This window comes from Embiotoca jacksoni, unplaced genomic scaffold, assembly GCF_022577435.1.
Source record: "Embiotoca jacksoni isolate LCO1_2020_lvr unplaced genomic scaffold, fEmbJac1.0.p SCAF_12, whole genome shotgun sequence".
Classification (NCBI taxonomy): domain Eukaryota; kingdom Metazoa; phylum Chordata; class Actinopteri; family Embiotocidae; genus Embiotoca; species Embiotoca jacksoni.
The window spans coordinates 14,198,437-14,225,868 of NW_027185252.1; the positions used below are offsets into that span (position 1 = coordinate 14,198,437).

The 27,432-nt window shown below is 41.5% G+C and overlaps 1 protein-coding gene across 3 annotated transcripts in view; it reads right to left on the reverse strand.

Annotated features, from left to right (window-relative positions):
- macrod2 (mono-ADP ribosylhydrolase 2) overlaps positions 1-27,432 on the reverse strand; it is a 395,447-nt gene that overhangs the window by 83,675 nt on the left and 284,340 nt on the right. For all 3 annotated transcript variants that reach the window (XM_069145006.1, XM_069145005.1, XM_069145007.1), the window contains 2 exons: positions 13,681-13,711; positions 4,127-4,200 (listed from right to left, as the gene is read on the reverse strand). In XM_069145006.1, the coding sequence (XP_069001107.1) occupies positions 4,127-4,200; positions 13,681-13,711 (105 nt within the window). The remainder of the gene's footprint in view (positions 1-4,126; positions 4,201-13,680; positions 13,712-27,432) is intronic.

The following is a 27,432-nucleotide window of genomic DNA, read 5'->3' on the forward strand; positions in this document are numbered from 1 at the left end:
GCTGAATGACAATGAATGACTCACTGTTGTCATGTTATTGCTCCATCTGCCAAAACCAAGACAGCCTCCTCAACTGATATCCATTCATGTAGAAAAACACCACCCTCCAAAACACACAGAAATGCTATTTATTCCTAACAGTCACTTGACATTTGTCACAAAGTCTCCAGCCTTGGCTTGGCATAGAATTTATTATCCTAAATGACAAATGCTACTAAGGTGCTAAACAGATCACTGACAGAACAGGAAACGGGATGTAAACACCTGTTTTGGGAGAATCCCTGGCACAGCGGAGTGCTTAATACTAAAGCCCAAACCAGAGTGATGTTGAAAGGTGAAATCTCTACACATCAATTTTGTCCTGAGCAGCACAGTGCAGCAGAGCTTATTACAGTCTCTCAATCTGTCTCAAGTGTTCCGACTGTGTCTGTAATGCTGGGCTGCTGGGCCCCTCGAAACGCTTCATTAAAAAGCTTGGCCATCCAGAGCACATCCGTGGCAGCCAAATAAAGTGTCAGACCACATTTTTCATCTACAGATTAAACCTATGTAAGCCTGAATTAAACCAAATTAGATCTGAAAATGAGAAATAAACCAAAGCCAGATGAGTGGAGAGGCATGTGCGCTGTGAGCGGGAGGAAAATGCTCCAGCGCCATATGGAGAACTGGTTGTACTGGGTTTGTCACTGCCTCGGTATCTGCAACCCCTTATGCATTTTTGAAGAGGTTAGAGCCTTCTGGTCTGTTGTTTACACATACCCACATATTCTATTTAATTTATTCGTGTGGAGAATACAGGGAAACAGAGGGTGCACTCCCTTATTCTTTCATCTATTGTGATCTGAAGGATCATTCCTGCACTCCAGTCTCTCTAGATTAAAGGATCTGCTCTCCCTGACCACGGTGAGGCTGTTTATTCTTCCACAATGGAAGTCTAGGCGCTTTTAAGAGTAAATTTCATGCTGGCATTGGGGCCCTTTGTGCACTGGCAAGTGCATCAGGCCTACACTGTGCTGGCCTGGGAGATAAACTTACTGCTAATCAATCACAGTGTTCTGTTTTTTCACTCTCTGTATTGCACACACACACACACACACACACACACACACACACACACACACACACACACACACACACACACACACACACACACACACACACACCGCACACTATCCTCTTCTATTTGATGTAACAGTGTACTCTTGTGTGCACATTTCAATCAGTGGACAATTACAGACCAATGGCTATATGGGAGTGCATGTGTGACTACAACCTGCCAGATTCAAATGTTTCTCAACTGGATAACACACATGCGCGCACATACAGAGCCTGATACAGACAATGCTATCATGTTGTCGTGTGTGTGTGTGTGTGTGTGTGTGTGTGTGTGTGTGTGTGTGTGTGTGTGCAGAGAGGGGCAGCGGTGCGAGGCTGTGGTCTGTACTCCGTCACCCCCAGTGTGTCAGATCATCAGCCAGCCCATTGTGCTGAAATTCAGCCACAATAGTGCAGTATCTCCCCCAAAGCAGGACCCTTATCATGGCCCTGAAATGACTTGTCTCTGCGGATGCCCACAACACAGTCTCCTTGGGGCTGAGTGCACAGAGCTGGAGGTGAGCGAGCATAGCAATCTAGCCCTATTGTTCCATGCATGATAAACTGGGCTTCAAACCTCTCATTCTCACTGTATCTTTGCAAAGCTGTGTCCAATCTGCGGTACGAGCTATATAATAAATTCTGAACTTTTGATGGTACGACATCCAACATCTCATCAACTTGTGATTGTCTTTGAAGATAGGCGGAAAATGAATAAAACAACAATGTGTTCAACAACTCCACTTTCAGGGCTTTTATTCAGGATGTCTTCATAGACTGTAAGCCCTGTGCAGTAAACAACTGTCAGCTCATAATTTTCTTACGCATTGACAGTCCCTAAAACAGAATCATGTCAGTTATCAATCATACTGACACTGGGTGTGTCAATCGAGTAAATGCTACAGTGATAAATTGTATTTCTAAACATATCAGACAAAGCCAGCAGCATTCATCTTCTCATTCAGTGTGTAACAAAATGCTAACTTTGAAGGCATCATGCAGTTCCTTCAGGCGTTATGAAATTTAAATCCACATTTATTTAAATTCTGTTTGAATTGTCCTGTCAGCCTGGTAAAAAATGAACGGATATCATTTTTTAAATGAGGCATTTTTTACATTGTGTATCCTTTTTAAAAATCTGTTCTCGGATGCACCAAGACTAACAAAGCACCAAGCAATAGTGAACGAATTGAACATCGGAGGGAAGACCTCCTGCTCTAGTGCATGTAGTTCTCTGGTTTGATTGGAAGGCTTTCCAGTGTAAGGAAAAGACTGCTGTGCTTCTGGGTAAAATGTATCACTTTATTCTCTCTGATCTTGTTAAAAGCTTACTCACTCTTGGTTTAGTTAGAGTTGAGGATCCACTGCTTGTGCTCGCAGAGCTTTTCCAAACAGTGTTCGGAGAAGCCTCCGCAGATGTCTGTCCCCCTCCATGAATTGTAAAATATGTTCCTTGATCTGCCTACACCTGAGAAAGCGATCAGTCAATGCATCTCAAAATTGTGTCTCATGAGCAGCCTCTGCACAGCAAGTAGCAATCTTGTATGTGCAGCAACACAACCACAAAAGTCAGCTTTGCACATTAGGTTGTTATTTACGGTCAGGAATAAGCTATATAAAACCTTTCTCACGCCGGAGAGTTGATGTATTCCCCAACTGCACGTTACAGGAATCATCAGGCAGAGAACAAGTGCCAGAAACATAGCACATCAACTGCAAGTAATCTAGCAACTCCGTATCATTTGGCTGCCTGTTCACAACATCCATAACACCAGCTGAGGGATGCTTCAGCACATCAAGCTGCGAGCTTTATAAAACACCTCAATCCAAAGTGACAGATATAAACAGTGGCACAGTAAACAGAGATGACCCCCGAAGGTTAGCGTCGCTCACTGACTCACAAACTGGAACATGTTCTGTAAAACTTTAATCAGCCTCCTGACAAGTGGACAAAATTTATCATCATGATTTGAAAATATATAAAGCTGTAAAGTACTGATATGTATAATGTTACTGCTGTAAAAGACTCAAGTAATTAACTCAGAACTGCTTGTATGACAATTAGTCTGAGCTTTAATTTGATCATCACAACAGTTTTTGGGGAGTTTGACACTGTTAATTAGTCCTAGCACATTCCAAGATAATAACATACACGTGTTGACACACTGGGTGAAGCACACAAATAAAAAAATAAAAAAATTCAAAATTTTAACAACTTCAGAGTTGATAATTAGTTGTAATGTGACATCAAGGCCACAGTGCAGAAATCAGTATGAAGTAGTCGCTCTGTCAACAAGCACATCAGTGTTTGTTTTTCTTATCGTGTGGAGAAAAATCATCTCTGTGCTGAAGACACTTACAGCAGCATGTATCTTTGCAGCAAAAGTGGCTTTAAAATATATATTCACATACTGTACATTTCAAGTTTTATGGATATATTTTGTTTCTTGGTGGTCATTTCAAATCATTTTACTTCTCACATTTTAGCTAAAATTGAATACCAACATCTGTTTGTCAGTTTATGCCCTTCCTCATGGTTTCAACTGTGTTTATGTATATTTTCCACCAAATAAAATGTGGTGATATAACAGACCTGATCATGCAAGACTGAGTTGTTGAGCTTTCGGACCTTGGAAGGCATAATTATAATTTATGTAATACAAAAAAAATATTTGGGATTATTTCAATTGATGTGTTTATGTTCTTTGGGGTTTAATAGCTCTCTTCAGCATAGACCAATTAAACAGTCAACAGACCATTTAAGGCCTGATTAGTCTCAGACAGGCTTTTCAATTTGATATGCATGCAAACCACAAACTAAATGGTTGATCAAGCAAGGCAGGTGGATAAAATGTACATCTAATACTGAAATGCATGACAATTAGGGCTCTGTGTTTCTTCTGTGGTCCAATCATCTCTGCTCACAGCAAGTCAACCAAAGTGCTAAATAGACGGTGCCTTCAGAAATAGATAAGTGGCTTCGGATTGACAGCTATTTGTTTTGAACATGCATTATGTCGACATGTCCTACCTTATCAGGATTCTCTTCGATCCATCTCTTTACTGTGTTCAGAGCAATGTCGGCTGCAGGCTCATTGGGGAAGCCTAGAGAGGAACAGAAACAACAAAAAAACAGTGTCAATACCAGTTGTATCCAACATGCAGATGCCGGAGGGAGACAAGGAAAGACAGACAAACTGATATCTCCACAGGTAATAGCATTTCTCCTAAATCAATGGAAAGCAGCTTGTCTCTGGTAGATGAGACCAGCTGTCTGATAAACTGTTGGAGACGTGTGTTGCCAGATGCAGGGTGATATGAAAGTACACACACACACACACACACACACACACACACACACACACACACACACACAGGCATATTTTCAGGGGCTTCGAGGTGTGGATAAAAGCTACACATAAAGTATATACACATCTGTAACATCTGTGACACCTGCACTTATTACCACCTCAAGTAGAACTGATTAATGTTTGTCTTTACGGGGAAAATTACACTTACATGTGTGATCACCGTCACCGCCCTGTTTTTATCAAATCACCAGAATGAACATGGAGTAAAGCTAGTGTGGCTATGCAGCAATGTGGCTATATTAATCACAACAGCTGTGCCAGCAGAGGAATCCCAACACTGTGTTAACACAATGTATCGATGGAAAAAGAAAGATTGTGATTTTATTAATTTTTAATGAGGCCAGCTAAGGGGAGGCTCTGCTGGATGCTGATCTCAAGATCATTTGCTTCCGTTTGCAGAGAACTTCCCAAGACCAAACACCAAACACTTAGAATGAGCTATTGACTATTAAAGCCTTTGGGCTGGCCTTGCTGCAGCTAAAGGGTACACACTATATGCCATTACCAAAAGAGCTGACATTCTTTTATAGAGTAGTGTTTCAGCTGTCTTCCTTTCAGAGTAATTATAGTTGAGTTCTTCAGTGCCTCTCACAATACTTGACTCAAGCACTTTACTCTACAGCCTCTGCACAAATCCTCCAGGTAGTTAGAAGTCATCCTACAAGAACAACCTTAACCCTGCATGCAATATGCAAAGTTAAGAAGTCAAAAAACAAACATGGCCCATTTTTTCAGTCATAGTGACCCAGTTCAGGATTTAAAACCAGATGCTTCTTCCATTTTACAACCCCTGAACCCCGTAAGGGACCACAGGTTGCAGCAAACAGTGTCTTCCTCTTAACGACAGAGGTCAAGACCTCAATTTCAACCCACATCAACTGATACAAGGGCCAAGCCACAGTTGGAACCTGTTGGTTATTGCATGGGTCACATTTTCAAATATTCTTCTTTTCCTGGGTCACTGCCACAACTGTAAGATTGTATGACCTATGAAACAGCCTTACAAGTACTGCAACGACCTCTATCCTTTAAATCGGATGTAAAGAAAAATGATGTAACCTTACATTTCCTAGATTCTTTCATCTCTCACTCAGACCGCCTGCTGACAAAGCCCCTCTAAATGGTCTAAATCAACTACCCTGACAGTCAAGATATACTTGATGTAGCTTTATCCCCATCACCTTCACTTATCTGACGACTGTCGATGTCTCTCTCTTTCTGTTTTTTTTCTTCTTCTCCTCTTTCTCAGCTTGACAGGAGTGGCCGAGTTTCACAGAGGAGGGAAGAGGGGCTGAAGATCTGCCGAGCCCTCGCTGAGCTCCCGTTCGAGCTCAGGGTGAAGCGAGATGTGAGCTGCATACCAGCCAGCATTGACAGCCAGTCTGCTCCTATGGCTCTGTTAGGCAGTGTCTGCAGACAGTGCACAGCCTGTTTGCGCCTCCTGTCCTTCAAAAATTGCCCCAAGAGCTGCGCGCTCAGAACCTAATCCAGAATGGCAAATCTACAGGTTGCCTGACTGCTCTCGTCTCCAAAGCACACTTAACCTTTTCAGTGATGTCAGTTTTTTTGCTGATGTTTCCTTTTTAAATAACTGTTTCCACACGTATGCAGGTGTACCAACACTACAACTCACAAATCAAGTAACAGATGTGCGGAAGACGTGAAAGCAGAGGAAAATAGATCCAGAGGGAGAGGACCAGCTGTGTAGGAAGAGGGCACAGAAAGAGGGGTGTCTGAGAAGTAAGCACAAAAACAAATGAAACAAATAAGTGAGGACCTGCCTTTGTGCTCTCACTATCCCCCCTTGAGAGACACGAACAAGGGGGCATTAAAATTCAAGCTAAAACCAGCTCTAAATCATAATAATAGTACATTCTGGTCATGAGTGGATGGCACTGACTATATTTAATCTATTCAGTGTGGAGTTTCTACAAATGCTCTATTGATTTGAGAGCTATAACTATTAATCAAAGCAGAGCTGAAAAGGGAGAGTGGGGTGAAAAAAGATAACAGGAAAGTGGGATGACAAACCCAGAGAAGAGATGACAGAAAGAGGGGGAGATGGAAAGCTGGGAAAAATGTGTCAGCGAAACCGGCAGGGCGGCCCAGCAGAGGAACCCCATTCGACAGCAACATGAGCACTACAAGGTCAACTGCAGCAGCTTGAGTGCACCAGCAGCTTTCATGCTCTCATCATTTGTCTCCTCTGCAGTATTCACTACTTTTAACTTGCTTCACCTCTCCTCTTGTTGCCTCTCTGTCCCTGTCAGCTTGGCCAAGTATGTTTATACGGTGAAAAACCGATACAATAAAGTACTCCTAGTCCTCACTTCCACCACCTCTCTTGACCCCAGGAGTCACAGCGCCGCTGATAGCACTGCTGACACAATCCCCTCCCTGAATGATGAGAAGGATTGAGTGAGCTGACTCCTTTATATGCTCAAGTACACAGTGAAGGAAGACGTTCAGTGTCGTACTTCTATGTACATCTTCTCCACTCAACACCTCCCTCTCCGTTCTATTCCATTTGCTGCGTGGAGGGTTCAGTAAAAGCCAATCTGTCAGGTGGTGGGGAGCTGGCATCAGGCACAGTGATGGCAGGCCCTCCAGGGTCCCTGCACTACTCGGCTCGGCTCTCTCCTATGCTGGGAATATGGCCGGCTCAGGGAGATTTGTCTTAGTGAGGTGCACTGATGGGATATGTGCAGCGCAGCGCCGCTGATGAGGGCTCAGGTGGTGCAGTGTTATTTCTGCTGAAGGCTCCTCTACTTCATCACCAGTGAGAGCACAGCATCCAGAGAGTGGAGGGGGAGAGGCACGTGCCATGTGCACAAAGGAGTACAGTGGAACAATGTGATTACATAAGATTTGCATAGTACAGCCAACAATGTTGACGGCAATAGTAGTTACAAGTTCAGTGCCGACAGATTTGCATTGTGGGTAGAAGAGGGAATTGGGAGAATAAGTAGAATTAAGTTAGATAATCACTGGCTCTGACCTGAGAGGACTGCAAGGCAGGCCTTCTCAGTTGGTGCTTGTCCAATCATTTCATCCTTTTGACTAATTTTAAGCCAATTAAAAAGCATGATTAAATAATGTGAGAAACACAACTTGTTTCGATTTCCTTTTAAATAAAAGGTACGCTTTCATCCACGTCCAGTAAGTTATGCCAAGGGAAAGATTCATCTTAAAACAAAATTCACAAATTGTATTCCTGTGATATTGGCCATGTAGACAGTTGTTAATATGAAGGAGAAAAAAAGACCAATCTAATCTCTGATGCAACCATGATACAAGGTCTCTGGCTCCTCTCTCACTCATGCAAAAACAACTTTATCAACACTTGCACAAGGCCTCAAAAGGTGAGTTTTAAAGGAATATGGTTATAAGTGTTTAACACAAAACTAAAAGCCAGAGGTGAGTCACTGGCTTGGATACTAAATTTCAAAAGTATTCTGTTCGTAATGAAAATTTCTCCCCCTCTACATCACAGACGACTGGACTCTGTGGAAGTTGGAAAGAGAAGTTCGTGTCCAAAAATATCCACTGAAATGTAACATAGGAAAAAAAAATATGAATGTGTGCTCTGCCTTAGGGGAAATTTTGGCTTTAAGAACAAGCAGGCCCATTGCTCTGACTTTTGCCAGCATGGCAGCTCTTTCATATCCTAAATTTACTTTAACTTTCAGAGTTAACTTTCACAACAAACTTGTGTAGCTAAGGTGTTTTTCTGTGGTGAGAAGTATAGCTGCATCCCCAGATAAAGCGAGCAGAAAAAAAAAGTCAACAAGTTGAAGACATGTCAGTGCTATGATACATTCCCATTCTTTATTTGCAAATATATGGGTAGGCTGGAGGCACATACTGTAGATCACAACAGTTCTGTTTTTCCTGAGTGGGCTTATATAGTGAGGAGACTACCACTGCAACCTGCAGTTATTTTAGGGCTTTATAATTTTTTGTGTTTCTTTTTCTTTCCTTTTCTGAGCACACAGTCTACTGTGTTTTTTTTTTGTAACGTATGCAGCCTAAGTTTGATAAATATACGATGGCTGAATGCTTCAAAAACACAAAGGACAGCGGTTCTCCTATGGGGGCAGAAATAGTATTGTAGGTTCCATTCTCTTTTCAAGTTGTACTTGGTCAAGTTCCCGTCTCAACACTTGCCATTCATTTTGATGAGCTGTCTACCCTGAGGCAATATATAGCCTGAGGCAGAGGTAGCTGGCACTGATAAATTCACCACAAGTGTTGAAATGGCAGTAAAAATATCTGCTATAGAAAGAAAAAAGACAACAAAAACATATGCCAATGTTCACGATGCTAATGCTTACCTGTCTTTTAAAGGTCTTTAACACACCGGATTTTTTTTTTAAGTGTTGCTTTGAAATATATTTATGCAGTTTTTGTTGTAGTTTTTAATAAAATGTTGAACGGACACAGATCATTCTCGTGCTGTATTTGAAGACCCATGTCACCACAGACAGGCAGGGGTGAGTCATTTAGATATAATAAAATGCGGATTAGTTGGTTGTGGTGGGGGGGAAATCATTAAGTGCAGCACAGTTGAGGGCAGCTCTGGTCGAGCACAGCGATGCTGTGTGTTCATCTGGAAAGCATGCGGGGAACAGGGTTGTCACCCCATCAGGGCCCAGAGGAGAGGTGAGGTGACCCGGGGTGGAGGACAGAGGAGCACCCCAGGACGCTAGACGCCAAAGCATGGGTGTCAAATGGCCCTGAGCTGCTCCGATACACCAACACTGGGACACGACAGCAGGGCTGTGACCATGACCGACTTTGCAGCCCACAGAAGGAGACAGAGACAAAGAGGGATGGGAGGGTGCTATGTGAGAAAGAGGAGCAGAAAAAGAGGTGGGAAGACAGAGAATAGTCTCCATGGCACAACAGATGATGACCTTCCTTGGAAACCTTCCATATAGGTGATACCATGCTTTGTCCTACATGCTAAAATTAGCAGCTGACATTTTGCTTTTTTTTTTAAATAGTCAGAGAGGTGTATGGTATGCAAAAGTTTAATGCTCAACCGAGTTTCGCAAAGGACTAAATCTATTGTCCTGTGGGGGGGGGGGGGGGGTATTTTTACATTTGGCTTATCATCCATGAAAATGATAGAGCAAGGCGAGTGTTGAGTACAATGCACACTGTGTGACTCAGTTAAATGGGCAATGAAGCTCCTGTTCCCTCTGAGAACACACTCTGCTGCCCACTGATACAGCATATTGCTCGTATGTACCTTGAAATTCACAACCCAGCTGGACTAAGCTCCGTGTAGTAAACCCAAGGTTTTAAGAGAAGGGGGAACTTGCCCAGGCCATCTCTGGCAAACTAGCAGCAAACCATCACTGTTGAGAGATAAGGTGCCATGAACGTCTCCAACCTTCCTAATCCCAGACAGGGATGAAGAGAGCCAGAGCATGATGCTGGCTAGAGGGAAAAATTCTTCGCTGCTTGACACCTTTGACCTGGACAGTACTGCAGAATGGCAGCGTGGACATACCAGTAAAGCTTGGGTGGATTACATCCACATATCTCCCACAGCCACCAGTCAGTGCTAAAACTCCTTTGTCAACAGTCCTCAGATCTGTCACAGACACAGATGAGCCAAAGGTGGAGGGTTAGCAGTAAACAGGGAGATATTTGTCCAGAGAAGTGCAGCAGCATTGCTGCGCTGAGCCCCTCTGATTGTTTTGATAGGGTTATAAATGCATGTGTGCGATGGCATCTGTCAGGAAAATAGTAGATGTAATGTTCATGTCCTTGCTTTCACATCGTGCCGGTGAGCCCTCTGCTCCATGCAAAGATTGATCTTTGCAGACATCTCCTAAACAGTACAACCCATTACAATGCTGGTGGAAAGTGCCTTTTCAGCACCAGCAAGGATATGATCTTCTTAGAGCTAGATTGTCCACAATGCATCCTAAAATGGGATTTTTATGTATTTGCTTGTGTGTCTACGTGTAAAAATGATGCACGAGGGAGAAAAATGACTAGAAGAGACAAGTGGGAACGGAAAGGGAAGGGATACAAAAGGAGAAGATGACCTCTCTAAGTCGAGGCAGTTGGACTTTTGGCACTGATCCTGGGAGACATTGAGAGGTGTCTCCTCCTTGGAAGGAATAATCCATTTAAACCCAGGTCGCATGGCTGTGATTGATGTGCAAACAGGAGCAGCACTTAATAACCTCTATCATGCTGGGTGACCTCGTGGCCCACGGTGGGCACCAGTTTGTTTATGGGTGGTACCTCCGACACACTATCGGTGCAGAAATTCTGTTGTGGCTAATGGGCCGGACTGAGGGATTGGACTGTCAGCACAGTGTGAGCCCTCATTTTTCTTTCCGAGCGTCTAAGGTACCCCCTGCGCACCCCTACTACACCTCCCTGTTCTGCCATCATCTGTCAATGCTGACTGAGTCCTCTGGAATATGGAGGCGTGAGAGAGAGTGTCAATTAGCATTAGCTTTCCTGACAAATCTGTTTTTCTCTCCACAAAAGCCTTGGATAACTTGTTCCTGATTCCTCTCTGTCACAATGTTGGCGGCAAAGGATTTGTTTTCTTGCTGCAGTTCAAGTGTGGAAATGGGTCAAGCACATGTTCATAAGAATAGTACCTGGCTCCATGACCATGTACATATAGACCAAATGATAGCTATAACCATGTGTATTCTTTAGAAACAGAGAGAGATGAAAACAAGAACACACACAGCGAGACAGAGAGAAGGAAAGAGATCAGGAAGATGTGACATTCACACTAAAAAGCTTCTGTTTACATTGCTGAAATGGAAGCTGACCTTAAAGGTTACCTAAAATGTATCTAAAATGTCAAAACTCCTGACAAGAGAGCAGAGCCCCTTTCAGAACATGGCAGTACTGAGGGGGCACGGGGGGAGTGAGAGAACAACATCACAGCGCTGTACTCTACTGTATTTCCTTTGAAAGTCCCCCCTCTGTTTGCCCTCTGCTGTGTGAAGATCTTTAGTCTTAATCAGCTGTATTGTTCAGTGGAGATGCAGTTATGGGAAGCACTAAGCTGTTTATTTATTGAACAGGCTGTTTAATTCCTCCCCTCCACTGCGTGCTTGGCTCTGCACAGGCTTTCTCTTTGATGTGAGGGGGCTCCGGGTGGAGCGGTATGACAGGCTACCACTGGCAATGCAGCACACAGTACCACAGCGAACAGCAATAAGTAGTTGGCAGTGAACAGTACAAACAATGGCCCCGGTCTCCCCTGTATGCATTCGGGCTGCATTTGTGTCGTATCCATTTTGAAAAATATACCAGAACATATTCATCACCTACATTTTTTTAATTCAACTTTTAAAAGTGAACAAACTAGAAATAACTTTGCTGCGTCCATCACCTAATTTATCTCACTTAATGAGTCAGACACTAACGAGAAACCAGCAAGGCAGGGAGAGAGAAATTGGAGAAAAAAAATTGGTAAGATTATATCCATGGCCTGTCTTATCATTACCACTTTAAGCCGTGTTGAGATGCGTGTGTAGACGGATGTTAGAAAACACACAATGTTGCACAGAAGAGACGGTGAGAGGAAATAAAGTTGTGCAGTAAACTGTGCGAGTTGCAAAAGTGATGGATGGAAGATGTTCAACATCCCAAGAGGGAAGTTTTGCATCCAGCGTGGCGTGCATAATTGTAAACATCTTGAGATTTATAAGCCCACTTTACTACACACACTGGTCTTTACTAACAAGTATGTGTTACACTGTATATCAGGATGTTTGGCCTGTTGGACGATCTCGCATCTATCTCCATGCAGGGACGTTTCAGCTGCCAAAATTTGTCAGGCTCTATAATCAGTGCTTTGTATGTAGTGTTTCTGTGTGCGACTTGGTGACAGCTGCCAGTTGGTCCGGGTTTGATAAAAGAGGAAGAGTGATGGATTTGGTTGGAAATTGCATCACTTCGATATGACTTTTCAGAGAGACAAACAATCACAAACAGATGTAAGGTAGACAGCATGTGTGTGTAATGAGGTTATTTTGATGTTTGTCAGTGGCTGATCATTTGTGTGTGTGTGTGTGTGTGTGTGTGTGTGTGTGTGTGTGTGTGTGTGTGTGTGTGTGTGTGTGTGTGTGTGTGTGTGTACGGTTACAAAAAACGAAAAAAGGAAAGAAGAAAAAATACATACATGACAAACATTATAGTATGAATTTTAACTCCAGGCTTATGTCTAATTTCATATTCTGTTTGATACCAATATTGAGTTTTGGAAACATGGAATGTTAGATGTTTTTATGTTATGAATCAATAACCTTGTTTTTTGTTGATAGCTAACTTCCTTCTTGTGAAAGGAGTGTATGATTGTTTTCCCAAAATATGTCTGTTGTCTGTTGTGATTAGCGGCACCAAACGTCTCTCATGAGATGACTGCCTTAGACAGCCACAGATCCATAATCATGTTTAAAAAATTACAGACTCACACTGGCTTATCTGTTCAACAATTTCAAAGCAGTGTGGTGCACAAACTAGGTATCTTTGTCATTTGAAGTTATGCATGCAGTAAGTTTGCCAGACTTGTGGCTGTTTTTATGGAGCTACACTGCTGCTGACTAATAGTCAGTTACAGACAATGGAATTAGCATGTTAATTAATCCTTACACATTTGGCACCTACTGTGATTATTGGAGCTGTATGCAAATTTTGTGGATGGCATAAACTGTATGGGGCATGGTGATATAAAATATATGTCTCTTCTCAACTCTGGCAATTTACATTTTCTGTCCACTCACAGAAACATATTTCCATGCATTATGTCTCATCAAAACTCCAAATAAATATCAAAAAGTTTGGCACATTTTCAGTGTGAATTTGTTGAAGTGTAATGAGCACACCAACTCTTTGCCAAGGATGCTTTGCAGCATATTTGGGTTGCTCCCATGTGGGCGCACAAGCACTGTTCAGGGTCTACATTTTGTTCACCTTCTTCAAGGTTGTGTCTTTGTGCAACACGGTATAAGGTGAACTTGTTGGTATGTTTAGTATTTCTATCTTTCTATGCATCCCATCTCCTTGGTGCTTTATTTTTTTAAATATACAGCTGTTGAAATGTGGTTTGCAACGTGAAGCAGGGAATGTGTGCAGATTGTTAACACAAAACATTTCGTTACATTGAAAAGCAAAAATAATACAGAGACAGTACATTCAAAATTATAAGAAGGATTGAGCTTACCATAGATGCCTGTGGATATACATGGGAAGGCCTGTGCAAAAAAAAAAAGAGATAAATAACAATCAAAGCATGATCCTACAAAGTCAGTAATATATGACAAAACGAAAGAACAAAACATCTATCAGTCTCTTTAACACTGAAATGTGTGAAGTGTACCCAGTGTACACCCATGATTTTATTTATCTTTCAGTTCATTGAAAAACATATTGCCTATTTCAGTTTCTTTTTGTCAAACTATAATACAACCTGCAGCAGAGGAATTCAAACATCATCACCTGACACAAAATATTGTCTGATTGCATACATCTGCATTAAACTGTAGCCACTTTGTATGCATGTTTGTTGTTTTCCTCAACATCTTAAATTTCTTATTCCCAAGAGGATTAATTTAAAGTCCTATTTGCCCAAATTTATGCAACGCTAATGTTGAACTATATTGTGAACCATACAGTCCATAAACACAAATATACAGTTATGCAGTGTACTTTTCTTCCAACAACAGGCTGATTAAATCCATTTTAGACCTGAACGCCCCTGTTCACACACATATTTAGTGGATTATCAGGATCACACTGATGTGCTAAAGACGGTGTTGGACAAAATCCCATCATGGACTGTTGCACCAACGAACAAGACGATCAGTACTTGATATCCATAACATCTGTAGTTTGCTGATATTGCCTGAGGGAACAGCGGACTAGACTCAGGTGAATTCATAAATACATGTTCAGTAGAGCTGGCTGCTTAAAAATCTGAATATCTAAATGTGGCCGATTGATCCCGTCTGTCGCCTACAGCCCACGCTTAAAAACACACACATTCTCCTCCACCGATGTTCATGGAAAGTACCCAAGGTCTACGGCTACACCGTGCATTAAATTTTGTGCCAGCCTTCTGATACATCTTCAATTTAAGGCATTTGGATAGAAAGGTAGGTAGTCAGACAGCGAGACGTTCAGATTTCATTCAGTGTAAAGTTGATGAAAGCTGCTGAGAGCTGTGTTTCAGTAGCAACAAGGACATCCCAGCAGGAGGCTTTTCAGTGCATGATGATAAAAACTAAGAGCAAAATCACACAGTCATTGCAGCCACATTCAGATCAATAGTTGAAATCAATAACATCCCACCAACCGCTAAAGTGGAGGAACACACATACACAAAACACAACAGACATGCAGAGAATCAGAAAAAAAAGAAGATTATAAATATTCTCGAGCTAAAGAGCAAAATCCAACATATATTTATGGCTGTCTTTTCCAAAAAGATTATAAAAAGTAACCACCTTCTAATAGGTCTTGCTTTGTAGCGCTTTGTAGCAGACATATTATTCAAAGATGGCTTTATAGCTGAAAATAGTTTCATTATTCTTTACTTTTGTGAGCTAATATATTATGATACATAGGCCTCGCTATAAGCTCCCCCATTTCACATTCATCTTTTTAAGTGTATTAATAAACAGTAAAGAGAAAGGATTTTTTTCAAAGGTCCCATTTGTCCTCAAAACAAGCTGAATGCGTGCTTTAGTGCCTGCATTCATCAAAAGGCGTGGCCACAACATTAATATAAGAAAATGACAAATGAAAGAAAAAAGGAAAAACGTTTTCACCGGCAGCTCACACAACTGGATGAATATAGAACAACAAAACACCACAGAGATTCATCAAACAATAACACCCATACGTCAAATTCTCCCCGTGCCAAAACGAAGCTCAACAGTTTGTTTTTGCGCACTGACCCTGTCAAGTTGTATTTAGAAACATGCTGTTGCTGGCAGCCGTGCCAAGATCACTTCATTTTAGGAATGAAAACACAGTTAATAGATCTGAAATAGAAGGATAGCAAATACATGTCTACTCGTAGGATGATTGTACAAACAAATAGTCACGGCTCTAATCTTTTTAACCAAGAATAAACAGAATGCACATATTAAAAGAGGAAATAATTTATTAAATCGACAGATAAAATATGCATCCTTTTTTTTGTCTTTGGAGCACCATAACCTATGACCGTTCCTTTGAAATGTAATGCTCTGTTTGTCCTTGGTTAAAGTGAAAAGGAATGTGTCTCTGTCTGTATTCTTATTTACCCGTTTTCAGGTTCCGCCTGTCAAGGTAAATCTTTCTTCTGCGTGGTGATTTAAATCTTTTACCGACGCTTTGACCTTTCCAGATGACTGTCTGGGTCTGACACAAACCACAGATGATGAAGCGTGGAAAAGCACGGCTGTTTTTAGTCCTGCGCCAAGCCCAGACCATGGCACGTACAGAGGCATGCTACGATTAAAGTTGCAAAAATACTCAAATATCCTATACAAACAAATGACATTGGAAACAAATAACACCTGTGTGGAGATCGGTGTTCTTATAATACATGGACCCATTAGCAGCATGTTAGCAGTTAGATCAGTGAAAACCTCAATACTTGGCAGTTCCACATTTGGCAGCACTCCATTCAAATAGGGATGAAAATGACTTGAACAGGAGGAATCTATTCGAAGCTGTGTAATAATGAGGAGAATGTAAAATTAATTTAGCCTTCAGATAAGATGAGCATTATTTCCTATCAATGCCTTCAGCGAGCCTCAGCTGCCAAACGGATCCTGTGCCAGAAGCCTTGTTATCCTCTCTCAAGCTGAAAGGCCGCAATGTCAGTCACTTCAACTTGAACTTCTGCTCCAACGGACTCTAAACCTTAACGTATCGCATACTGTGGCAATGACAAACCATCAGCAAAATCAATTAAAATCATTTTTATTAGTTCTCTGGCTGATCCGTTAAAGACTATTGATCTTGCTGCTGTGAAAATGCATCAGGTAATCACTTAATGGGATGCTGTCAAGATCTGACACCTCCATGGCCCATGCACTTGCTTGTTTAAAGGACGTTTAATGGCAAAAGTGAAGAGAAGTATACAGTGCTGTAAAAAAGTTTAAAGCAATATATATGTTTAGATTCCTATCCATCACTCTGTAACATCAGGAAGGTGTATAATCCTTCCCGAAATCATTCAGCAGCTTGACAACAACCCCGACCATACAGCCGGAGCCAAAAAGGAACTATGTTTAGCAACAAGAAGAACAAGGAGCCCTGCAACAGATGGTATAGAGCCCTGAGTCAGTCTATGATTATATGACGAGACAGAAGCAACCAAGACAGACGGAAATCTGCAGAAGAGCTGTGGCAAGTTCCCAAGGATGCGTGTAACAACCTACCTGCCAAGTACCTTGAAAAAAACTGTCTGCAACGTCCAAGGTAGAATTAGAGCGGTTTTAAAGGCACAGGGTGGTCAGAACAAACAGGATTTCATTTCCTGCTACTTGTTTACTTTTGAAAAATTAATTGCTAATTAAGTATTTATGAAATGATCCAAAAACTTTATTTGTAACTTTAACTTTTCTTAATATATAGGCCAGAATATAATATATATTTACTGCAGTAGTACCTGCTTTATATCTTCACATGTAAAGTAGATGAGTGGTTACAGTCAGTCCACTACAGTATTGCAGATAGCTATAGCTCCTTTATATGAAGAAAACAAATGACTGCCAGTATGATATAACTTGTTTGGACAGAATTTAAGCAAATAATAACACAACTGAACGCAACAGAAGATCTAAAGCGTTTTTCAGAAGCAGCCATAGTGTGTGACACTTGAAGAAAAGTCAAATATAACCTATTTTTCCTCTCCTTCAGCATCAACACTGGGCCACCATTGACGCTAGTTTGCGATCATACCTTTACATCTGCTAACATTGCATGGGATCTGGTGTTAATTAGGACAGTCAGCAGTATATAGGCAGTCGTGACCTACGATTCCTTGTTTAGGTTATTATTTCCATCGCCGGCTGCTCATTAGAAGTGAGTCAGCATGTCTGCCTGCACCCAAGCATGGGCCTACGGCTGACATGTTGCTGATTTTCTTTGCTTAGAGAGTGTTCAGAAATTGGTCACCAGGGAAATTATTCTGTTGCTGGGGCTCCTCCCTAATCTATCACATCACTGTAAAGTGGAGCACCTCTCCTCTCAGCATCGCTACATACTCCAAACACCTCACCATGCATTAGATACAGCACAAAGAGGCTACAGTGTTTAATGTGTTGAAAAAACTATACTTGTGTGACATTTATGCTTCTCTTTAATGACAGTGTTAATTATGATCCACATGCAATCACTGTAATATTTGCATATTTACAGGAGTTGGATTTTAATTTTTTTAACCTTGACGTAACCAGAGCTTATTAAAACTATGATTTATTGACTCCAAAGTGTGAATACAATTTACCAAAGACAGTGCTCATAAAACTAAGTCACCATTATTCCACTGCGAACATGATAGCCCGCAGCTTTCACTCATTTGTTAAGCAGCGGGAAATGACACAGTAAAGATGGCTCAACCTGCGGCAAATTGCGGCCGTCCTGCTGTAGCTGCCGCCGCCCCCGTGCTGCAGGCAGTAGCCATGAGTAGACAGGTTAAGGGAGAGAAAAACCATACATGGGCTCAGTAACTGTAGGATCCTGCCAGGGGAGCACCTCGTCTCGGCTGGCTGAGTAAATAGCACTGGACCCAGGGTGCTGCCCCCGTAGGTTGAAGCCTCCTAGCCTGTTTGCAGATGGAAGCTATGCTTATAAATCACAGCAGCATGGGGAGACCTTGTGCAAATGTGACCACAAGTATGTTATTATTCACCAGCGTTGCCGCCGTGCGGGCTTACATCAGAGCATCAGAACATGAATCCATGTGAATCCTTTTTGTTGACAGCTGTAATTCTTTAAGCATGTAGGTCATGCCTGGTTTCTCTGTTAGAAACAGCTACCTGCTGCTGCTGTGATGAACATGCCACGGTTACAGATCAGGATATTCAAATATGACACATTAACTCCCTTTTATTCTGCAAAATACCACAGTCCATATTCTAATGTGAGCACTGATTGTTTGAGTGTCATTATGGTAAATGGGGTATGGAGGAATGCAGAGGGCAGGAAACCTGGCAACTAATGGCCCGAGTCTCAACATCCGTTTTCATATCGCTGTGATCAAGTAAAGCTATTATCACAATAATATCAGACCATTAAGGACTCAGTATCACCGGCCGCACAGGGAGTAACTGACTGGTCATGATCAGCTTAAAACAGCTTATTTAGTTTAAGCTGTTTGCATGCACCGTTGCGACCCTAAGATGGAGAACCCTTTTTGTTATGAACAATCCACATCATCCCTGTCACCCTTTAAGGACCTGCCAGCAGTAAACTATGAAAATGTGCTGGCAACATATATTTTCTCTCACTAAGCAACAACAGGTAATAACTAATAAAAGGAGAGAAATGACAACACACTCTAAAAGTGCAAATAGTGCTCACAACAATGTGTTTTTTTTGTTAAATCAACATATATATTTTGCTATTTAAGTGTGAGACTGCTGCTGAAAAGAAAAGCACAGTGAAATATGTAATATTGAGACATGACAGACGTTTTATCCTTGTCTTTTGTCATTATGGTATTTGCTTTATTAAGCTTTTCTATTCCATCTTCAACCTGGTGTATGAAAGTGAACCAGTGTCTGACTTCTTTGCGCATGTGATCACTTTTAGTTATAACATAACTATTATTAAAAAAAAGTACAATTGGTATTTCAACACTGCAGTGCATCGTGTGTATGTTCTTAGTTCTAATTCTAAGCACTTTCTGTCGTCCCTGTTTTCCACCAATATAATATTAAAAGCTGTAGGTTATCTAGGCAAGCAGTGTGTACTCAAGATATGAGGAAGGCGGGCATAAAGTGAGCCTGAAGCACTTACTAACACTATAGTGTGACAATCCTGAGCCCTTGCTGACTTGACAAACCACAGATTTGCAAGTCTACAAGGGCAGACCATTGGTATTGAATCAACGATAGATAGTAGCTGGACATAATTAACTCTCCTTGGATATAATGAAGCTGAGGGTGCTTTATGATTGCCTTCATCACACTCAGTTCCACAGCACTGATCCCGTCTGCGCATGCAGCGGCCGCTGTGTTTCTGGGGGAAGAAAGACAGGCTGCAGCACGTCCGTCAGCCAAACGACAATGACAGCGGTGAGATGAATGGGCAGAAAAAAGGTGTAAACTGTGGCAGCCTGTGGATAGTGCAGAGCAGTGGAGCAAATACAAGCAGATCCTGAACTGATGGCTGCTTGATTCATTGGTCCATGGCCAGCCGTATGGTTGATCAAGCACAGCTCACCCTGAGGCCCAAAGCTACCGTGCACAGGTCCACTAAAGAAGGTTTTTTTTAATACAGTTTGGTTGTGCATTGAGAACTACAAAGCAACTTTTGAGTTACAACACAATAAAGTGTAGCACTTACGAGATATAAAAATATACACTGTACTTTAAACCACTACACTGAATGTACATATTGTATGATGCCCAGTTCTGGTATGAAATTATTCTCTTTTATTATTAATATCACCGCTATTTCCCACTGAGGTTCACTGGTGACACTGATTCAGTCAGTGTGAAGAGGGAACAATTTGAAAGGCATGAAACTGATACAACTGAACTGAGAGCATACGCAACCGGAAGTCTGCTCATGTATAACAACTAGTGTCAGTTCAAATTATATGACTGACCACTGATCAACAGAGAGCCAAAGACAAAACATAGAAATTCACATGGGTGAGACAAACTGACTGACCTCCACATGACCCACACAGGATTGACAGAATTTAAATGAGTAGGTGTGGAGCATGTCGGGTAAACTCAATAACAATTGCTACTCCACTGTGCTTCTCTTCAGTACAGCTGCAGGCAGACCTTGTGTCAGATATTTTCTGGTTTTGAAAATATATATTATTGATTACATTAGCATGCTTGTGGTGGGTGAAATCAAGACTCCACTTCAGGCTGATCTGGATTCAGAGATTCAGACTGGCAGTTGGAGTAATGGACCTGTAGTTGAGTTGTCTGGTCAAGAATCATCATTAAATACAGTGAATTATTAAACATTGGCAGGGACCTTGATTTACAGAAGGGAGGACCAAGACTCGGGCTGTTAGTAGAGACAGAGCAGATGTCCCCTGCTTTATATTCTGACATTTTAGACTAAAACCTTCCTGGTCTTGATCTGTCTCTTGTTTCCTGAGGAAACAATCAATCAGGAACAGTATTTTTGCAAACAAGTGGAAAATAATCCACAGCTATAGTCATACTAGAGGAAATAATGCTGCACAATCATGGGGTAAATTCTCCTGAATTTACAATGTGAGCCTTAATAGTAACAATAATTTCTTATTTGTTCCTTTAGACCACAGCCTTCACTATTATCCGAATACTTTTATTTGAGAATTTATAGTACCTAACATCCGCTTCCTTTAAAGCCCTGAACTTTGCTTTGATTACAATCCTCACCCCGACATAACTATAATGATCTTATGAAAATTTTATTGTACTAGTCACAAGAGCCATGACATTATTAACTGTATGAGGCATTTTGATTGAATCTTGAGATGGAAGCAAAAGAATGCAGTAAATTAAAGAACATGTGATAATTCTGAGCATCATGTTTGATTTGAATATTTGAACCTCAACACTCAAGACATCATTCAGTATGCCTCAGGGTCTCTATAGCCTGTGATTATTGCAATGAAATGTAGAGCATGTGCAGCGTGGTGTGTAGCATTAGAAATCATTTGCATTTTGGAAGCCCAAATTACAGGTGGTCATAAAGAGCGTGATCAAAGCAGGCAAAAGGAGGATTCTGTCTGCATCTATCAAGATGCCGCTTCATGAGGTATCTCAAAGTGAGAAAAACCTCTGAAATGCTGAAGATAAAAAGAGCAAAAGAGACAAGCCATGTCATATATCCCTCTTTGGAGGATGAGACCAGGACATGTGTGGATTTTCAAACATCCATACTCCATGTCACACTGTCTCAGTGGAGATTAGAAGCATATGGAGCTGGAAGGTTAGAATTATCAGTAATCCTAAAATATAGCTCAGTATTTGTTCCATAAGAACAGATGATTCCTAAGTGGCTGATCTAAATGAATAGTAAAATAATAATTAGGGAGCATTTTTCAAGAATTACTTTAATTTGCTTTCATAAATCAACTTCAATGGCACATTTAATCAGAAAAAGGAAAAAAAAAAGAAAAAAAGAAGAAGTTTCTGGTCTTGCAATGTGAAAGCCAGCCTATGGTACCCTTCCATCGTAAGGCTACTAATTAAACATATTTTTTTTTTCCTTTCAAGGCGCCCTTCAACATTTCAAAAGCACCATATCAAAGGGGCTTCAAAGTCAAAACCCCACTCTGAATTTTGAGTTGACAGAACAGCATACACGTGAAGACAAGTGACTTGCTGTATGGCCCCTGTCTTTGTGGCAGAACCAATGTGAGGCTCAAATCATGTCTGCTGCAGAATGCATACTAATGACTTCCGGTAGAAAACATTACCACTGCCAAAATCACTTCAGCCAAGTTACCAAAAAAACACCATTGTCATTTAATAAAAATCTGTATGACTAATAATTAAAACAAACCGTTATTTTGTTTTCCTGCATTATTTATAAATGTTTATTGATAAGCTACTGTGTGGTTAGGGTTTATTAATCTTGTGGCACTACATGTAGGCTAAAAGCTACATTGGTTGGAAGGGAGTCCGTGTAACAAGGTAAAACACAGAAAGGGCAATGGTATGTGGTCAGCACAGTGGCTGGAATTAATATGGTTGACGTGAAAGTAGAGATTGTCCGTCGCTACAGACCAGTCATCACCCAGAATAAAGGAGGGGCTGTCATTGACTGATATGCCTCACTGATATCAGGATTTACAGCCTCCAGGCCATTCCCACAGTTTCAACTGCATTTAAAGGATGACTGACTGTGCAGTGACAACACCCTGTGTCATCAGCAAAACAAACACATAAAAGATGGCAACAAAGGCAAATGTTTTATCCCTCTTTGCATCTTCCTGCAGATAATATGTTTGTTTATATAAAAATATCTTTAGGAGTTACTCAAAGTTGCTAAAATAAAATTAGAGCTAATTCAAAGACTTCAGGATTTATTTTTCTTGGGCCGACTCTGTTTAGTGTCTAATTGTATAAAATGGAAAAGCTAAGTAAAATCTTACCCAGATGAATATAGATGGGGGATCAACACAGAATCATAACAGATGATAAAAATGGGCCATAACCACATTCCCCAAAGCAATACATACAGAATAAAAACTAACATTCGTTAAGAGACCCAACCTCATTAGCTGCAAATGGAATGAAGCTCTCTGTACTGCTGTAGCAGTGACCCCTTGGAAGCATGGTAAGTACATAATTATTATTGAATCATGGGGACACATTTTCCAATTAGAAGAGTGAATGTTTGTCTTTTTCCTGTGTACTGTAAGGCAAAACATACAGTATAAAACTGGGTGAGTCTGTTTCCTCTGATTTCTTCACTGGCCTTGTGCTTTAGGAATAATTACTCCGAGACTTGAAGCCTGGGATGGTAGTGTCGACTGGAAATTTAATGGACTTAATGAACTCTCTTTGTTAACGGAAGCTCAGGGTGCTCTGTGATTGCGTTCGTCGCACTCAGTTCTGCAGCACTTGATGATAGCTCTTCCCATTTGCACACCTCCAGTGATACACACAGTAGCATGCGTGGTGATGCAATGTTGTGGAGGGAGGGAAGGCGAGCGGCTGCATTTTTGTGAGCCAAGGTAGACTGGAGTGAGATGAATAAGCATGAGAAAAATGCAGCTATAGGCAGGCAGATAACTAGAAGCCTGGATAAATGGAAGGATTTTTTTTTTTTTTTTTTTTTTAACTTCTATCCGTTTCCCTCTGCTGCTAGGGTTTGTGCTTAGGCAGGCGAAACACATGACTGATCTATCTCTGTACGGAATGTGCAGGGATGAAATTGATATTGATCTTCTTATGTAGTGCTCAATAAATCAGCAAATAATCCCAAAACGTCAGAGTTTAAAGTAGGAATGAATTGTTCTGTAGATTGAACTGTATTGAAATATAAGGGGACTTGGATTGCAAAGACAATAGCTATAAAGATATATTAAAGCCATGCTTGTTAGTTTGTGCCAAAATTCATCAGCTCATTTGATACTTGAGTACATACAGTACACATATGCAGCTAAGGAATCTATAAGTATGTCAGTGTTTTGGTTCAGTATATGAAAACCTGATTATCGGTGCAGTCCGTGGGCACACTCGGCCCCAGTGTTCACTTTAAGCTCCCCATAACATAAAGCCATAAATCTGAGCTTGCCCAGAGGTAAGAGCAACCAGCACTAATTAACAGTAGCGGGATGAGAGGTCAAAGCCTGTGTCGCATTACTGTGAGAAAACACTATTTTTCAATTTATAGTATATACTGGTCAGGTTTGCTTCAAGCAATAAAGCTTGCAGTACCATGGGCATGAATACAAATATATTTACTGTACTTTACTGAACACTGAAGCATGCGTGTTTCCAAAGTCAGTTTATTCCAGCTGTCTGAAAAATGAGATGACTAAATTGTCCTTATAGAAGTGACACTTTAGATACCATGGCTGCCTCAGGGAATGTCCACAAAGCAAGATCGCTGATCCAAACTAAAGCTCAATTTAGGCACACGGCACAGAATCGGTTTTCAATGAATATGTCTAGCCCTTAAAAGGACTTCGGTCCAAGGACATAGTAAGCTCTGAGGAGGTCAGCTCTCCCTCTGTGCAGACCTGTGGGCCATTCTCTCACACTTTGATCTGAGCTCTGATGATGGTGTGGCAGGCACAGACTCAGGAGTGGAAGGATTAAGGACAGGAGGGACACGGAGAGCGACAGCTTCCTTTGTGTTCGTTTTATCCTCATTTTGGGCATAACAGCAGACAGCATGCAAACCAATGGCTTCTCCAAGGTGTTTCTTTTTTTGGCTATGAAATCCCCAAGTCTTAAAAGAGAGATCAAAGGCGAAGCGGGCTCATTGATAACTGTATAATGGCTCAGTTTGAGGGAACAGCCATTTTGCTGAGATGGGCGCGTGGTTCAAACTGCAAGCTATTAGCCATGCTGTCGTCTCATTTCCATATGCGTTTTATTGTCTCATGAGCAAAGGCTACTGCCCCTTTATTGCACTCACTCTAGATCTAATGATATTCACACCTACAGCAAAACAAAGGGCCTTGTATGTCATTGTCTCCGTATGAAAAGGATCTTTAAAGGTGACAGAATGCACATTTCAGTTCTATGCATTGGTTTTTTTTTTTCTTTTAATGAGTCTTTAGCCCTTGCTTGTCTGGAAACACGTGAAGCTACATGAGAGAAGAGCTGTCTCACAAATGATTATTATCACAGACTGAATATGAATTCATTAATTCAAACTTATTCTATACAGACAGATGACAGGGAATGTCACAATATTTTTTTATAGTCTCAGCAGTGCTCACATTTAGTGAGATTTAGCAAATTTGTATTTCAATTAATAAACTAATAATCAAAATTAAATAGGATTTGTTCAAAATGCCTGCTTAGCTGTTGTGGATTTCTAATGTGTAGTGGCTTTCTAGCAGTTAGCTGTGTGGGCGAATGTTAGCTTCAGCTGTTAGACATAGTTGTGATGTAAAAAATAATAGTAGTATCACAGCCTCAAAATCATCTGCAAAATCACAGTACTTATTGTACAATGTTGTTTTTATGCTGATAATATTAAAAAAATATATATCTATCTAACAATGACAAAGGTTTATTTCAGTTTCTCCTGGAACTTGCATAAAAGTTCTCACCTGATGTGACAGAAGACACACACACACTGCTGTAGGTTGTTAAGGCTGCAGTGCAAATCATTTCATTATTTCTGTGTAATTGTATTGAAGTGTGCATTAACAGAGAAGGCATTTCACTGTTGATGGTATGAATATTCACATTTCTGGGACAACAAAGTGGTGGTGTTGCCCTGTTCCCCGACCCTGTTAGAGACTCAGGAGGACTCAGACACTGGGTTGTTGGATGTGAACACCGCATGAAAGTGGCTGCCATAGGGTGAACTGTGATGAAGATGCCCTCCAGAGACTTTATCTCATCCCTTGTCCCTACAAGTGTACACACACACCGAGGCCAGCAACAGCCATCTGAACACCGTGGTGTTTTACCAGCCTCAAGGGGAGGACATAATAAACTTGCCTCGTCACGTAGCAAACTTCCTTTATTCAGAGCAGGTACAGGGATACTGGGGATCAACAGATGTGAAAGCATTGGTAGGAGTGCTCCTGACGGCTTGTTGCCATCTTCAAGTAGTCCTGTCACTTTTTACACCACAGCGCAGGATATGGATATAAAGTATGAGGCTATAAAAGCAGTGTTTTGAAACACTGGGGCGTTAGTGGATTTATTGAGTGTAAAAGCCTTCTGAAGGATTGCCCGTTCAAAGCATCTACCTTTAAATCCCAAAGGAGATTTATTTCACCAAGCATCCAGCCCTAATCAAAATCTCCCGTCAGACACCACTTTGTTACAAGTTCCTTTGTACAGGGATGGTTGTGCCGAGAAAAATACACTCACACATGGACATACATTCAGCATTGCAAATATAACAGAGATATGAAGGAGTAAGGGTCTATTGTGTCAGTGCATGAGGCGGTGGTCATCATTAAGTTGCTTAATAGACCATGTCGCCTGTAGGACCTGACAGGCAAGCTGGGCAGGGAGCAGGATCCAGACAGAGAGGGTAGAGACAGCTCTGTCACACGGGGGCCATGAAGGGAGCCACTCTGCCACCGCGGCCAGGCCCCCGACAATACATGTCTACGATCAGCCAAGCAGAACAACACATCCCACACCTTACCCAGACTTAAACAAAAGAAGAAAGCGATAGATAAGAGCATTTAGGCGCTGCTGCGTGAGGGCACTGTATAATAGTTGAACCAGATATGATCTACTATCTATCTATTATCTGCCATTATTTTTGATGGATCATATATTATATAACAAGTAGTTCCAACCAAGAAATCTGATTGGTCAACCGTACATTTGGAACTAACTCAAATCAGCATGACAGCACACCGTGCTCATCACTGAAAAATATCACTCCGCCATTGCCATGGCAATATCCGTGATGAGGTTTTTGAAAGGCTAAACTTCAATAAATCTGAATTGAAGTAGAATATTTTGTTAGATCAAAACATTAATTTTGACTTTTACATTTTATGATGCTCGAGAACTGTTAGCATGTTGGGTTTGGATCATATCAGCTGAGCCGGTCAGTGGGTGACGTGGCGCTACTATCTTAAAAATACATGTGTCCATGGATTTATTTTTTCAATAGATATCTTAGTTATGAGTTGGCGCTCTGCCGGAAACCGGTGGGTTGCTCCCTCCAGGTGGGGATGGAGTGCCTGCCCCTAACGAAGGAGTTTAAGTATCCTGGGGTCTTGTTCACGAGCGAGGGTTCGATGGAGCGGTAGATCGACAGGTGGATCGGTGCGGCTGCAGCACTAAAACAGGTGCTGCGCCGTGCCGTGTTGGTGAAGAGGGAGCTGAGCCGGAAGGTGAAGCTTTCCTTTTACCGGTCGATCTACGTTCCGACCCTCACCTATGGTCACGAGCTCGACCGAAAGAACGAGATCGCGGCTACAAGCGGCTGAAATGAGTTTCCTCCATAGGGTGGCCGGGCTCAGCGTTAGAGATCAGGTAAGGAGCTCGGACACCAGGAGGGAGCTCAGAGTAGAGCCACTACTCCTTCGCGTCGAAAGGAGTCAGCTGAGGTGGTTCGGGCATCTGATCAGGAT